At 45.3% G+C, this 14,848-nt stretch overlaps 1 protein-coding gene across 1 annotated transcript in view; it reads left to right on the forward strand.

Annotated features, from left to right (window-relative positions):
* The window catches only part of Ears2 (glutamyl-tRNA synthetase 2, mitochondrial), a 31,901-nt gene extending 21,917 nt beyond the window's left edge, over positions 1-9,984 (forward strand). Inside the window, exons 6-9 of the mRNA XM_021167025.2 lie at positions 286-439; positions 520-650; positions 5,432-5,567; positions 6,283-9,984. Of these exons, the coding sequence (XP_021022684.1) occupies positions 286-439; positions 520-650; positions 5,432-5,567; positions 6,283-6,366 (505 nt within the window). The 3' untranslated portion in view covers positions 6,367-9,984. The remainder of the gene's footprint in view (positions 1-285; positions 440-519; positions 651-5,431; positions 5,568-6,282) is intronic.
* The last annotated feature ends 4,864 nt before the right edge of the window (positions 9,985-14,848 follow it).

The following is a 14,848-nucleotide window of genomic DNA, read 5'->3' on the forward strand; positions in this document are numbered from 1 at the left end:
ACAGCCAGGGCTACACAGAGAAACCCTGTCAAAAACAAAACAAAAACAACACACAACAACAATCAATAAATTTAAAAAACACTGAAAACAAACCATGTCTGCCTAGACTCATGCTGGCTGTGACCTCCATCAAGTCCTGTTCCTTTTATAGATATAAAGAAAGCTTTGTTTTTACCTATGGGTTATAGATGTGACATTCTTCAAATCTCCACACAGCTCAGAGAGGAGAGGTTTAGCATAGTCTTGGTGAATCAGTACCAGGGCCTCCCCTTTCTTCACCCTTAGGCTGCACCTCCGCCGGCTGGTGAGCAGTGAGACCCGGAGGCCCCAGTTGGTGGAGAAGTTGCAGGACCTGGTGAAGGAGGCATTCGGGATTGAACTGCAAGACAAGGATGTTCTGGACCCTGCATATATGGAGAGGATCCTCCTGCTGAGACAGGTGTGGGTTAGGGCGTCCTTAACCCCTTCCAGGGTTTCCCAAGTTCTCAGGGTGCATGTGGTGACTGCCTCTCTACCCAGGGTCACATCAGCCGCCTGCAGGATCTGGTCTCCCCAGTGTACTCCTACTTATGGACCCGCCCTGCTGTCCATCGATCGGAACTGGGTGCCAGCTCAGAAAACGTGGATGTGATTGCCAAGCGCTTGCTGGGGTAAGTGCTCACATACCTGGTTAAGGGTTTGACATACCCTTTCTCACTCTTTGCCCTGGCTTCTCTCCACTAGACCTTGGCTTTTGATTCCCCACTACAAAACTATGACAAGCTGAAAAAAATACTCTCTCACTGGCTTCTCAGTTAAGGACAGCAACCCTTAAGGCCAAGGTGGCTCTGCTCCCTGAAGAGAGGACCTGGCTTATTGTAAGAGTAACAGAATTTTTGTTTAATTAATTTTTAAAATATTTGTTTAGTTTTAATTTATGTGTATGAGTGTTTTGCCTGCATGTATGCCTGTGTACCATGTGTAAATATCTACTGTATTATTAATATGCTGAAACTTTTTAAACTTTGGCTTTAAACCTGGGTTTTGGAAGCAGGGAAGTTATGCCCTGGTGTAGTCTCCCATCTACCTAGTTCTTCTCATAATTGTAATTCTTATTTTGTACATTTTGCCCAAACGATATATTACAGTGATAATGTCTGGGTGTTTTTACATGACTTTTCCACTTTTTGTCTTTTTCTTTTAAGAGATAATTTCTGAGCCAGGCAGTGGTGGTACACACATTTAATAATCCTAGCACTCAGGATACAGAGATCCTTGGACCTTTATAAATTTGAGGCCAGCCTGGTCTACAACATGAGTTCCAGGACAGCCAGGGCTACACAGACATCCTCCCTGCATCCCTCCAAAAAAGGACATAGGTTCTGTATGCTGCTCAGGCTAGTCCCAAACTAAGCTCAAATGAGTTCCTTCCTCCATCTTTTTGAGAAGCTAACACTGTAAGCATGGTCTGCTGCACCCAACAGTATAACTAGAGCTGTCTAGTCCTTGAAAGTCTCCTTATTCCTTTTTATGGCTAACTTTACTGTAGCACCACTTCAAACAGAATTTATCTATTTATCTACATGAGGGTTGCTTCCATATTTTCAGATTTTGCTTTTAGAAATAACTGCACTGAATAAACTTGCATGGATATATTACTAAGCATGTTTGCAAGTCCATCCCCCAATCAGAACTCAAGAGCTAATATTGTCAATAATTTGGGACATTCCATAGTAGGGTCTTTAATAAATAAATAAATTAGTTTGTTTGTTTGTTTGTTTGCTTGCTTGTTGTTTGAGACAGGGTCTCACTATGTAGCTTTGGCTGGTCTAGAATTCACTGTATAGACCAAGCTGGCATCAAACTTACAGAGATCTGTCTGCCTGCTTCTGCCATCTGAGTGCTGGGATTGAAGGTATGCTATCATATCCAGCTTTTTTTTTTTTTTTTTTTTCGAGACAGGGTTTCTCTGTGTAGCCTTGGCTGCCCTGGAACTGACTTTGTAGACCAGGCTGGCCTCAAACTCAGAAATCCGCCTGCCTCTGCCTCTCAAGTGCTGGGATTAAAGGCATGCGCCACGAGACAGGGTTTCTCTGTGTAGCCTTGGCTGCCCTGGAACTGACTTTGTAGACCAGGCTGGCCTCAAACTCAGAAATCCGCCTGCCTCTGCCTCTCAAGTGCTGGGATTAAAGGCATGCGCCACTGCACCCAGCTTTCGGCTTTTTTAAAATGCATGTGAATATATACATGTGAGTGCAGGCGGGGTGTGGTGGCGCACGGCTTTAATCCCAGTGTTTGGAAGGCAGAGGCAGGCGGATTTCTGAGTTCGAGGCCAGCCTGGTCTACAAAGTGAGTTCCAAGACAGCCAGGGCTATACAGAGAAACCCTGTCTCGAAAAAACAAAAAAAAACAAACAAACAAACAAAAAAACATGTGAGTGCAGTGCTCATGGAGGTTAGAGATAAATTGAGACACCCTGTGTCCTCTGAAAGAGCAGCATATGCTGTTCACTGCTGAGCTAGCTCTTCAGCTAATAATTCCACTTCACCAAGACCATGTCTTAACTTCTCACCGTTGTCTTGGATTAGGTTTTAGAGGCTGGGACTCCTACTCAAGTCAGGAAAGCTAACACCCAAATGCGTAGGAGCCACCAAACCACTAGAAGTCCCTTTTGTCCCTTAGCCAAGCTCTCAGCCAGCTCTGACATGTCCTGGGCTGCCATTAGCAGCTGCCTAGGGCCTGTCCTGTTCCTTGGCAGCCTCCTTCTCTGAATACAGTGACACTGGAGAGTGTCCTTATTCCTCCTATATTGCATTTTGTATTTTTAGTATTTTATCTCCTTGATTTTATAAATAGCAGTGATCCCGTGCCCAGTTAATGATTGGCTTTGTCCAGGAGGGCTTCTATAATAATAATACCACAAACATTTATAAACAGATTTGAAGCCAGGGGTGGGGGCTGTCTATAGACAAATGCTAGCTGAATCTGTGGCAGGCAGTGACAGACTCCTGAGCTTTGCCCTCACATGCTCAGCTGCTGAAGTCTGGCAGTTGTTAAGGAAAGGTGTGCACACTGAGAGATTGTTTCTTCAAATTACTTATAAAACTACTTCCTGGGCCACTGTTACCTCTCACTGAGCTGCTGCTCAACCCCCCTCAGGAGCAGGGGCTCTGCTATTGAAGCATTGGTGTTATTTTAAAAGTGGTGGGATTTCTGGTCTGTCTGTCTGTCTGTCTGTCTGTCTGTCTGTCTCTCTCTCTCTCTCTCTCTGTGTGTGTGTGTGTGTGTGTGTGTGTGTGTGTGTGTGTGTGTGTGTGTATGCATATAGAGGGGCCAGGAGAGGCATTGACTCCTTGTAACTGAAGTTATAAGCAATTATAACACCTGATGTAGGTGCTGAGAACCAAACTTGGGTACTCTAGAAGCAGTAAGTGATCATAACTGCTAAGCCATCTCTTCAGCCTCTGGGATACACTTTTGTTTGTTTGTTTGTTTGTTTTGAGACAGGGTTTCTCTGTGTAGCCCTGGCTGTCCTGGAACTCACTCTGTAGACCAGGCTGGCCTCGAACTCAGAAATCCGCCTGCCTCTGCCTCCCGAGTGCTGGGATTAAAGGCGTGCACCACCACCGCCCGGCGGGATACACTCTTAAGGGACCCAGGAAGCTGCAGTAGAATGTACCCACCCACCACCTCTGTCAGAACTAAGGTGTATAGCAGGACTTCCTAATACTCAACAGCAGTTAAATACTGACACAGAGACTTACCTCTGTTTATTAAAGCCTAAGCATATAGCTGGGCAGATTCTCTGCGAGGTTATCTGAGTTATCACAACTGTTCTAGCCCATGGCCCTCCAAGTGGCTAATTCTTTACTTCCTTCTCATCCCATTATGTCTGCTCCTCTCCATGTCCCACTGGCAAATCTCTGACTTTGCCCACTTCTCATTTCTTCTCCCAGAGACCCTTTCTCTGCCCAGAAGTTCTGCCTTCCACTTCCTGCCCAGCTATTGGCCAGCAGCTCTTTATTAAAGCCAATAAGAAAGTCAGGAAGGTGAATGTTTACAAAATATGAGGCCTGTGATGGACTGTAGGAATAACCAAGATCTGCCAGTACTCAGCTTTCTGCAGGTTTGACAATCAACAATTGAATATACAGACAGCCTTCACACAGTATACAAAATGCACCCCAACAGTGGTAGATGGTTTACAAATCCAGCTCTCACTAGTTGGGGACCACTTAAAACTCAAATGTGCTTTTGGGAAGAGGTCTTAGCTTGGCTTTCAGGAATATGAGAATGATTGCTGGCCTGTAGAGTTTAGATCCTTTGTAGTGTTTGTTTGTTTTTGAGCCAGAATTTCTCTGAAGTCACTTTGTAGACCAGGTTGACCTTGAACTCACAGAGCTCCTCCAGCCTCTGCCTCCTGAGTGCTGGGACTAAAGGCATGTGCCATCCATCACTCCTGTTGACCCTCCGTGTTTCTGTTTGTGGGGAAAGAGTCTCTGCCTACCATGTTGATAGTGGAGCTGTTGTTCCTGGAGCTTGTATTTCCTGTTATTTTATTTCTATTCCTCTGTGCTACCCTCTCCTTGACAAATCTTGAAGCTATTTCAAGTAATTCCTCAGGAATTCCCATTCTTGCATTCCGTATGCTAAGTTTTCATTTCAGGTTCTCCTGCAGTGTCTGTGAGCCATTGGGTGTAGTAAATGCTAGCTAAGTTTAAGCTTTTATTGAAATATGGTATCCAATGTTTTTGAGTGTTTACTGTGAGTTTAGGGCTTTACCTAGTACTGATTATATTTTAGCTCTCTGTCCACCTCCCTAGGCAGTACAGATGCTATTATTGTCCCTATGTTATTGGTGAGGCATAGGGACTACATGGCAGTTAATAAATTCTCTTATTATAGTTCTTATTTTTAATTTTTGACATTTAATTACTTTGTGTGCATGAAGAGGGCACATACCATGGCACATGAGTGTAAAAGTCAGGGGACAACTTGGGAGGAGTTTGTTCTCCTTCCACAATGTGGGACCTGGGGATTGAGCTCAATTCTTCAGGCTTGGTGGCAAGCTTTCTTACCCACTGAGCCATCTCACTGGCCTTTTGGTGTCCTTTGAGTGACCTGTATCTTACTAATTGCCTGGGCCACCTGTATATGTGGTTCATCACTGTTTGCCTGTAGTGGATTGATGTAATAACGTTCCCTACCCTCCGTAAACTGTTAGTGCTGTAGGTGATTAACAGTCTTCTGAAGCTCCCTCTCCTACCCTGGATCAATATTCTACCCACTCTCCACTCCCAACCCCTGCCGAGTCAGGGTTTCTCTGTGCAGCCCTGGCACTCACTCTGTAGACCAGGCTAACCTCAGACTCAGATTCTCCTGCCTCTGCTTCCTGGGTTCTAGGATTAAAGGAGTGTACCTTCATGCCTGTCTCAGACTGGCTCTCTTTTAGGCTTTTAGAAAGACCTGGCTTAAGCCTAACTCAGGATGTGCTGAACAGAGAACTGAAGAAGCTGTCAGAAGGTCTGGAAGGCACCAAGCATAGCAGTGTGATGAAGCTCCTCCGGATGGCCCTCAGTGGACAGCTGGTGAGAGATGGGACATGAGCTGAACGGGCCTTCAGCCCCTCATTGACCCACAGTCTGGCACTAAGGCAACTCCAGGGAATAATAAGCTGATGAAACACTGACATTCCCCTCATTCGCCCACTGAGCATCTTATGTGCGCAGGCACTGTGATGGTTACAGTGGACATGATATGAACAAAACACATATGATCCCTGCCTCCTTGGAGATCACTAAGAATAATAAAGGCAGAAAAACAGGCCCTGCTGTGTGGAGAAAATCCAGTAAGGGTAGGTTGTAGCTTAGTGCCGAAGCATCTGCCTACCATTCATGAGCTCTAGGGTTGATCCCCAGCACTGCAAAAACAAAACAAAAAACAAAAACAAAAACAAAAAATGACCCTAGATAAAGAAAATACAATAAAGACAGGCTCTCAGCCGGGCGTGGTGGCGCACACCTTTAATCCCAGCACTCGGGAGGCAGAGGCAGGCGGATTTCTGAGTTCGAGGCCAGCCTGGTCTACAGAGTGAGTTCCAGGACAGCCCGGGCTATACAGGGAAACCCTGTCTCTAAAACCAAAAAAAAAAAAAAAAAAAAAAAAGACAGGCTCTCTCTGCCCCTGGGTTGCAGGCTTTGGGTTGGGATTAGCCTGTCACTGTCTTCTACAGATGGAGGGATGGAAACTAGACATGAATTCCTTTGAGGCAAAAAGACAGTGGATTTTTTTTTCTTTTCTTAGCAAGGACCCCCTGTGGCTGAGATGATGGTGTCCTTGGGCCCAAAGGAAGTACGGGAACGAATCCAGAAGGTGCTTTCTAGCTAGGGAGAAGATGCATAGGACCATCGAGATGACCTTGAGAGCCTCTAACCATGGAAACTGAATTCTGAGGAGAGCAGAAAGCCTGGGGCCTATTAGGACCCTTTCAGGATGAACAGCTGTAGAAACAAGCTCTCTGACTACTCTCATCAGCTGGCCTTCGGGGACCCCAGCTGTTTCACCTGTTGACTCTGGGAAGAATGAGCTTGAACTTGTGTCTTCTTTCCTATTTTTTTAAAGACTTTTTAAAAATGTGTATGGGTGTTTTGCCTCCATGTATGCCTGTGTAATACATGCTTACATGCAGAGCCTCCAAAGGCAGGAAGGGAGCATTGGATCCCCTGGTGGAACTAGAGTTACAGACAGCTGCGAACTCACATTTGGGTACTTGGAATTAAAGCCAGGTCTTGTGGAAGAACAGCCAGTACATCATTACCAAGCCATCTCTCTAGCCCATTGGGTTGGTTTTCATGCCACATTCTACAGCTCGTGTTATAGAAAAGAGCAACATTCCAAAACAGTACAGAGGGCTGAGGTCTTGGTTCACTAGGCCGCATAACAATATACCACAGAATGTGGTGGCTTAAACTGAAAAGATTGACTTGCTTAGTGCCCTAGAGACTGCAAGTCCAAGGTAAGTGTCAAAGGGTTAGTTTCCTATGGTAGCCACTCCTGGCTTGCAGGCAGCCACCTTCCACCGGTGTCCTCCTCTGTGCACACTTGTCCCTGGTTCCTTTCAGAGTATCCTTGTCTTTTTCAAGGGCACCAGTCAGTCTAGATGCTACCCACCCTAATAGCCTCTTAACATAAATGACACCCCTTTAAAGGTCTGTCATCCAAATGCCCCCACATTGTATGATACTGGGGTTTAGGTTTCCATATTCGGAATAGTCTGTAGGACACAGTTTAGCCCAGGACAAATCAGTTCCAGCCTGGATTCATGGATCGCAGTCTCAGGCCACATATGGATTTGGAACCATAATGGACACAAGCGGGGTCCTAGACAGCAGATTTTCCTTCTGGATTGTAAAGGGAGAAGTTACTCTTCCAGCAGGGTAAGCACTGTGTTTGGGGTTACTCCTTGTCCTTGGGCTTTAGGTAGCCTCTGTCTCCTTTCGCTGAAGATACGGTATCTGTTTTCTTCCAATTCCTGAGACCTGATACTTTGAGTTATTGTTGGTGTCTTTCATCATATCTGCCCTTATGTCCTCCATTGCTTATAAATCTTTGTACTCGGATTCCTGAAATCAGGTTTCCTTTCTTCAAGTCTTAATTAACTTGGAGTAGTGTAAGTAGGATGGTGACCAGGTGTAAGACCCCAGCAGAGCTTGTAGCTTCCTCAGTGTAAGCAGTCTCTGCAGCTATGCTTACTCTCCTGAGGAGGGCAGGATGTGAGGGTGTGATAGAGGCTTGATCATAAAGACTTTGCAGCTTCTTTCTGGTTCTTTTACATCTGCACCTCTGGGAAAGCCAGCTTCCAGGTCATGAAGCTCAAGCCCTTGTGTCTTGAGGGGTCCGCGTGACATCAGAGCCTCCTGCCATCAGCTTTGTAAGTGAACCATAATGGAAGCTGAACTTGCAGCCCCAGCCAAGCACCTCCTGAGACACCCAGAACCACAACACTCAGAAGGATTTGGAACTTCAGACCCAGGATTGTGAGGCAGGAAATGCTTGTTTAAAGCCACTTGCTTTGGGGATTATCTTTACCTAGAGGTAGCTAACATTCTCTCCTTGCTCAGGTGAGTATGGGAAAGGATTAAAGAGCTTTTGAACCTTGCTTAGGGAGAAAAAAAAAGTTCTTTATTTTCAAGAAGATCAAGCCGAATTTTTGAAATTTGGTAGAGACAGAACAAATCTCTAGACAAAAAGAAAAAAATCTCTAGAAAAATCAGAACAAAACCACATCTTAGAAAAAAATGGTGGGCTGGTTAGTTTTTGTTAACTTGACATAAACTTAGACATATCTGAAAAACAGTAATCTTTTTTGAGACAAAAGTCTATGTAGTCCTGGCTGGTACTTCGTATGTATCCCAGGTTGCCCTCAAATTCCCAGAGGTCTGCCCTCTACCTCCTGAGTACTAGGATCAAATAGATGTACCACCATGCCCAGCTTAGGAAGAGGGGCTTTCTTTCTTTCAAGACTTAATTATTTTAGTTCATGTGTGTGGGTATACTGTCATTCTCTTCAGGCACACCAGAAGACAGCATTGGATCCCAGTTACAGGTGGTTATGACCACCATGTGGTTGCTGGGAATTGTACTCAGGACCTCTGGAAGAACAGTCAGTGCTATAAACCACTGAGCCATTTCTCCATCCCAGGAAAAGAGAATCTTAATTGAGAAAAGCCCTTAGTTAAATTGGTGCATGGGGCATTTTCTTGAGTAATGGCTGATGTAGAAGGACCCCACTCACTGCAGGTGGTGCCACCTCTGGACAGGTGGTCCTTGAGAGAATAAGAAAGTAGGCCTTCATCTCACTAAACCTCACTCGAAGAGATAGGTGGTATGCTACTTTTTCTATGTTATAAATGGAAAAACTGAGGCTGTGAAAAGTTAAGTAACACTTCTGGGATATGATCTGAGATAACATCATATTTAAGCTCAGGCCATTGACAATTTTAAGAGTCCATACCTAACTAATTTGATCCAGATTCTCACTATGAAGTCCTGAAATTCAGAGAGAGCCTCCTGCCTCTTTATCCCAAATATTGGAGTTAAAGGCAGTGCCACCATGCCTGGACCAACTCTTTTTTTAATGTATATCTGTTTGCCATGTGTATGCTTGATCCCCACAGAGGTCAGAAGAAGGCATCACATCCCCTGGAACTGGGATTACAGGCAGCTATGAGCTGTCATGTGGGTGCTATAAATTGAACCTGGGGGCTGGAGAGATGGCTCAACGGGTAAGAGCAGTGACTACTCTTCCAAAGGTCCTGAGTTCAAATCTCACAACCACATGGTGGCTCACAACTACCTGTAATGAGATCTGATGCCCTCTTCTGGTGTGTCAGAAGACAGCTACAGTGTACTTATGCATAATAATAAATAAATCTTAAAAAAAATAAGATAAAATAAGTTGAACCTGGGTTTCCTGTAAGAGTAGCCAGTGTACTGAACCATTTTTCCAGCTCCCCCTCCAACTCTTAATTAAGTGCCATCAGAACTACTGCTCTTGAAACATGAAAAATGGTTATTTCTGGTGTGAGAGCACATGCCAGTGATTCTAGCCTTCAAAAGGCTGAGGCAAGCTGGGTGTGGTGGCACATGCCTTTAATCCCAGAGCTCTAGGCACAAAGACAGGTAGAGATCCTGAGTTCAAGGACAGCCTCTCCAAGACATTGGGGTTACACAGAGAAACCTTATCTGGGGGTGGGGGTGGAGCTGAGACAGAAGGTGAACTCAGGATCATCATGAGCTACAAAAGCCAAAAAGGGGCTGGTGAGATGGCTCAGCAGTTAAGAGCAGTGACTGCTCTTCCAGAGGTCCTGAGTTCAAATCCCAGCAACCACATGGTGGCTCACAACCATCTGTAATGAGATCTGACTCCCTCTTCTGGAGTGTCTGAAGACAGCTACAGTGTAATTACATATAATAAATAATAAATTAAAAAAAAAAAGCCAGCCGGGCGTGGTGGCGCACGCCTTTAATCCCAGCACTCGGGAGGCAGAGGCAGGCTGATTTCTGAGTTCGAGGCCAGCCTGGTCTACAAAGTGAGTGCCAGGACAGCCAGGGCTACACAGAGAAACCCTGTCTCGAAAAACCAAAAAAAAAAAAAAAAAAAAAAAAAAAAAAGAGGAGAGGATAGGGAGATAGAGGAGATAGAAACATAGGCTCATGCTCTGGGGATGTGACCGCTCCCACAGTGATAGAGTGCTGGTAGACCTGGTATGGTGTCTTGGGCCTGTAATGCCAGCGAGGATTAGCAGTTCCAGGTCATCCTCCATCCTCAGCTCCATATAAAGTCATTTAATTTTTCAATTATCTGTGTAGTGTGCAGGTGTACACGTGAGATCAGGGGTCAACTTTTATGAGTCAGTTCTAACCCTCAGTGGAGGTTCCAGGCATTGAATTCAGGTTACGAGACCTTTAACACAAGTATTGCTCCTCACTGAGCCAAGTTCCAGACCACCCAAGGCAACCTAGTGAGACCTTGTCTCCCTGCCCCAGAAAAAACTCCCTCAATGAGCCATCTTGCGTCTGTAATGAATTTGAGATCAGCTTGAGCTTTTTGAGACTCATTGGTGAATCAAGGCTAAGTTGATTCTGACAAATGCTATAACACTGATGACCCTTGTGTTAAAGTCACCAAAGTATGAGAAGGAGACAGCTCTCAGGCTGAGGTAGAGGAAGTGGGGAAGTGTTGCCTGTTGGCTGTATTGTTTCTGTTTTAATAAATGTTAGTTGCAATCCTCAGTTACTCAGATCTTCAGCATTGCTAGCCTTCCTCGAAGCCAACAGTTACTGGTTTCAAGGAATAAAGCTGGCTGAATAAAGGTAACAGTCCACCAGGGAAATGCATTGGAAACTCTAGGACCTACAGACTCAAAGGTCAGGACCTCCAACCTCTAGAGTGATGGGAAATCTACCTGAAATTCACTGAGACCTGAGGCAGCTACAAATGTTCCTGAGGTTCTGGGTCCAAAATCTCAGGAGAACATCTTGTCAGCCTAGTCAGCAGTGGGACAGTCAGGTAATGGCACCATCTGCAGGGCATCCACTGTATCCAGGGCATCCTCTTTTAGGGACTCTCTGTTCCATGGATTTAGAGACTGCCTGTTTCAGTAGCCAATTTTGCAATCTCATTCATACTTCCTTTATCTAAGTCACCTTTTGTCTCAGATCTAGGGTATGTGTCTGGGTACGGACTGTTGGCTAGAATGCACAGTCCTGGGTTTGATCCCCAGCACCACAAAAACAAGATATTTTCTTCATAGTACTTATGCATGTGTGAAATTTACTATTTTAAAATTTTGAGGTTGGGGCTGACAGGAAGTCTGTTATTCTTGGTTATAAACACAATACTTGGAACATTGACACAGAGTAGGAAATTACGTTATATCTCATTAATAAAGTGTTTGAAACCTTCATCTGTCAGACCAGTTCTTTCCAAAGAAACCATCATCAGCTGGCTTAACTGTGTTAAATCTGAACAGTCTCCCAACATCACTTCCTCCTATCCAGGAAAAAATGTTCCCTTGCAAGATCTGTTGTAGATAGCTGTCTGACCTAATGCGCATGGTTTGATTTGAGTCCTGATACCTGGAAGAGAATGACTTTGTGAAAGACCAAAGTGAAGTATGGCTAGAAGGGATGGTTCAATCTGTAGGGAGAGCTGAGTTATAACTTCAAACTTTAGGGCTCATCAAGGAAATTATATCTGTGTACTAGCTTTTAGATACACAAATCCAGGTTCTAACCTGCTTCAACAAGATCTCTTCCCCCCCCCCCCCATAGCTGAAAGTTCAGTGGTAAACTAGGCTGTGGGACTGTTGGCTTAGTGACATCAGCAAGGGCCCAGGGTCCTCCCACTGCTGCTCTCCTGACCCTAGATCTGCAGCAGCCTCTCCTTACCAGCTGCCACTTATTCTCATCTGCTGGGGAGAGTGGTTTTCTATGGCTCTGTTCTGAAAGCAAGGCCACATCTACAGGCATCCTCCCCCAACTCAACTTCCTATTTTTGTGCCCATCAGTGCTAGAGAAGAGAGCATTCCCGTACATCAGTCAGACTCAGAGATGGAATAGGGTCTTCTCAGCTGGGTCTGCACCTGAACTAAGTCGGGTTGGTTTAGTGAAGACAAAGATGTGGGTGAGTTCTGGGGTAGGTGAGAAGCTTGAAGTGTTTAAAGCAGAGCAGTGACACGATCAGTTTTGCATGGGGAAGGTTATCCTTGGCAGCATGCTGTGGAGAGATTAGAGCACAGCTCCAGGGTACTAACTGGACATGAATGAGGTAGGTTTGGTGAGACACAACTGAGTTTTCTCATTGTGGCTTAGGAGCGCCCGAATTAGAGTTCTCAGAGAAACAGAATCAGGTGGACATGTATAAGGTAGTGTTCTGGCTGGTTTTGTGTGTCAACTTGACACAAGCTAGAGTCATCACAGAAAGGATCCTCAGTTGAGGAAATGCCTCCATGAGATCCAGCTGTATGGTATCTTCTCAGTGATCAGTGGGGCGGGGGTGGGGGAGTAGCCCATTGTGGGTGGTGCCATCCCCAGTCTGGTAGTCCTGGATCCTATAAGAAATCAGTCTGAGCAAACAAGTAAGCAGCATCCCCCCATAGTCTCTGCATCAGCTCAGATTCTATCTACCCTGCTTGAGTTCCTGCCCTTCCATTGATGCTGAGCAGCAATATGGACGTATAAGCTCAATAAGCCTTTCCCCCCTACCTTGCATTTTGGTCATGGTGTTTTGCTGAAGTCATAGAAACCCTAAGACATGTAGTAACTCATGTCATTACATAGCTGAGGTCAAACCATCTCCCACCCACAAGCCCATGTTGTAGCTCACAAGCCCTGGGACTAGGAAACATCCAGAGCAGAAGACAGTGTCCTAGCTCAAGCTACCTAGAAAAATTAAACTCCACATTTTTCGCTAAGGTCCCTTGGCAGATTAAATGAGCCCACTCACATAGGGAACAGCCATCTGACTTTCTTAGTCTCCCAATTCCAGTTCTATTCCCTTCCAGAAACACCCTCACAGACACACCCAGAAATTTCTAACTAGCTACTATGGCCCTTAACATAAGATTAACCATTGAAGTATTTGCTAATAGTTGTACAATATATGAATAAACTGTACACTCAAACAGAAAACCATAACCCAGACATCTAAGGGCCTGATAGATCTGCCTGTCTGCTTTCCTGACCTCCTTATTCCTGGCGTGCCCCAGCCTCTTTTCCTCTGGTCTTTGGACACATCAGCCTTTCTTAGACTCTTGGGCACTCCTGCTTCCTTCCTGCCATTTCGCATGCTGCCCACCCCCACCTTGACTCCTCATTCTTAACTCCTATGTCTGATCATAACTCCAATGTCAACAGGAAGCCACTGACTTTGAAGGCCTCCTTGTAAATCCTCACCTGGTTCTCTGTAGTACACAGTTGGAATTCATTATGGAAATGACTGTGAGTAATTAGTTCTGCAGCCACTTGTTAGAGTCCGATTGTGAGACCCACAAATGCAGGAGGCTCATCTGCCTTGTCTAATACTGTATAACCAGTGCTGAGAATGCAACTGTAGGGCTGGTGAGATGGCTCAGTAGGTAAGAGCACCCGATTGCTCTTCCAAAGGTCCGAAGTTCAAATCCCAGCAACCACATGGTGGCTCACAACCACCCATAAAGAGATCTGATGCCCTCTTCTGGTGCATCTGAAGACAGCTACAGTGTACTTACATATAATAAATAAATAAATCTTTAAAAAAAAAAAAAAAAAGAATGCAACTGTAAACCCAGTAGGTGGTCAGTAAGCACCCACTAGGAGCTGGTGATCCAAAGGCACGTGAGTGAAGGCCCAGACAAAGGCTGGCGGGGGTGGGGGGGCTTGTCTAGTATGCAGGAAAGCATCTGTGGATCACACCATGCCCGGGCTTGGCAGTAATCAACCTTACTCACTAGGCCTTGGTGGCACATGCCTGGGAGGTGAAGAAGAAAAAAAAAGCTAGAGAAAAAAGAGAGGGACTGGAGAGAAGATGCAGTAGTTAGGAGCACTGGCTGCTCTTCCAGAGAACTCAGGTTCAATTCCCAGGCCCCACCTGGCAGCTCACAACCATCTGTAACTCTAGTTCCAGAGGATCGAGTACCCTCTTCTGGCCTCTGAACAGACACAGACATGCGTGCAGACAAAACACGCATACATATAAAATAAAGATAAACGGAAAAGCCCTAGATACATCATCTAACTGGATCAGATGTCACGAGTGGCAATTGAGGATAGTCATTATGTTTAGTTAGAATATGGTGTGCAGTGCCTGGGAGCTTCAGACCATTCGTGGTTACTATTTTTGTTAATAGGTATGTGAGATGAACATGACTGGCAGGTTTTTAAATTTAGACAGCAGAACAGATTAGGCATTTTATAATGATCTTGGAATTTCCACCTTTACCTTCAGATCTGGGCAAATTGTTAGGGTGCCAGCCATTCATTCTGAACCAGGAAAGTCAGCTCCTAGCAGAGCCCCAGCCCCCGACAAAACCTTTTCTGTCTGGAGAACACCTCACCTCCTTTGGCTGGGTTGGTCTGATCTTGTCCTCATTCATTTATGGAACAAACATTGGGTGCCAGATTCTGTTAAGCCTGAGGCTGTTGAGGGAAAATAAGACATGACCTTAACTATGGGTGTGCCACCCACAAAGGTTTGTGCCTTTATTATGCATTTCTGAGACAGGGCTTCTATGTAGCCCAAGGGAGCCTTGACCCCTCCCTTTTCCGACTTCCTTGCAAGTGTTGGAATTAATAGGTATGTGCTCAACACCACATCCACTGTTATCCT

This window comes from Mus caroli, unplaced genomic scaffold, assembly GCF_978045245.1.
Source record: "Mus caroli unplaced genomic scaffold, Mus_caroli_1 scaffold_8, whole genome shotgun sequence".
Taxonomy (NCBI): Eukaryota; Metazoa; Chordata; class Mammalia; order Rodentia; family Muridae; genus Mus; species Mus caroli.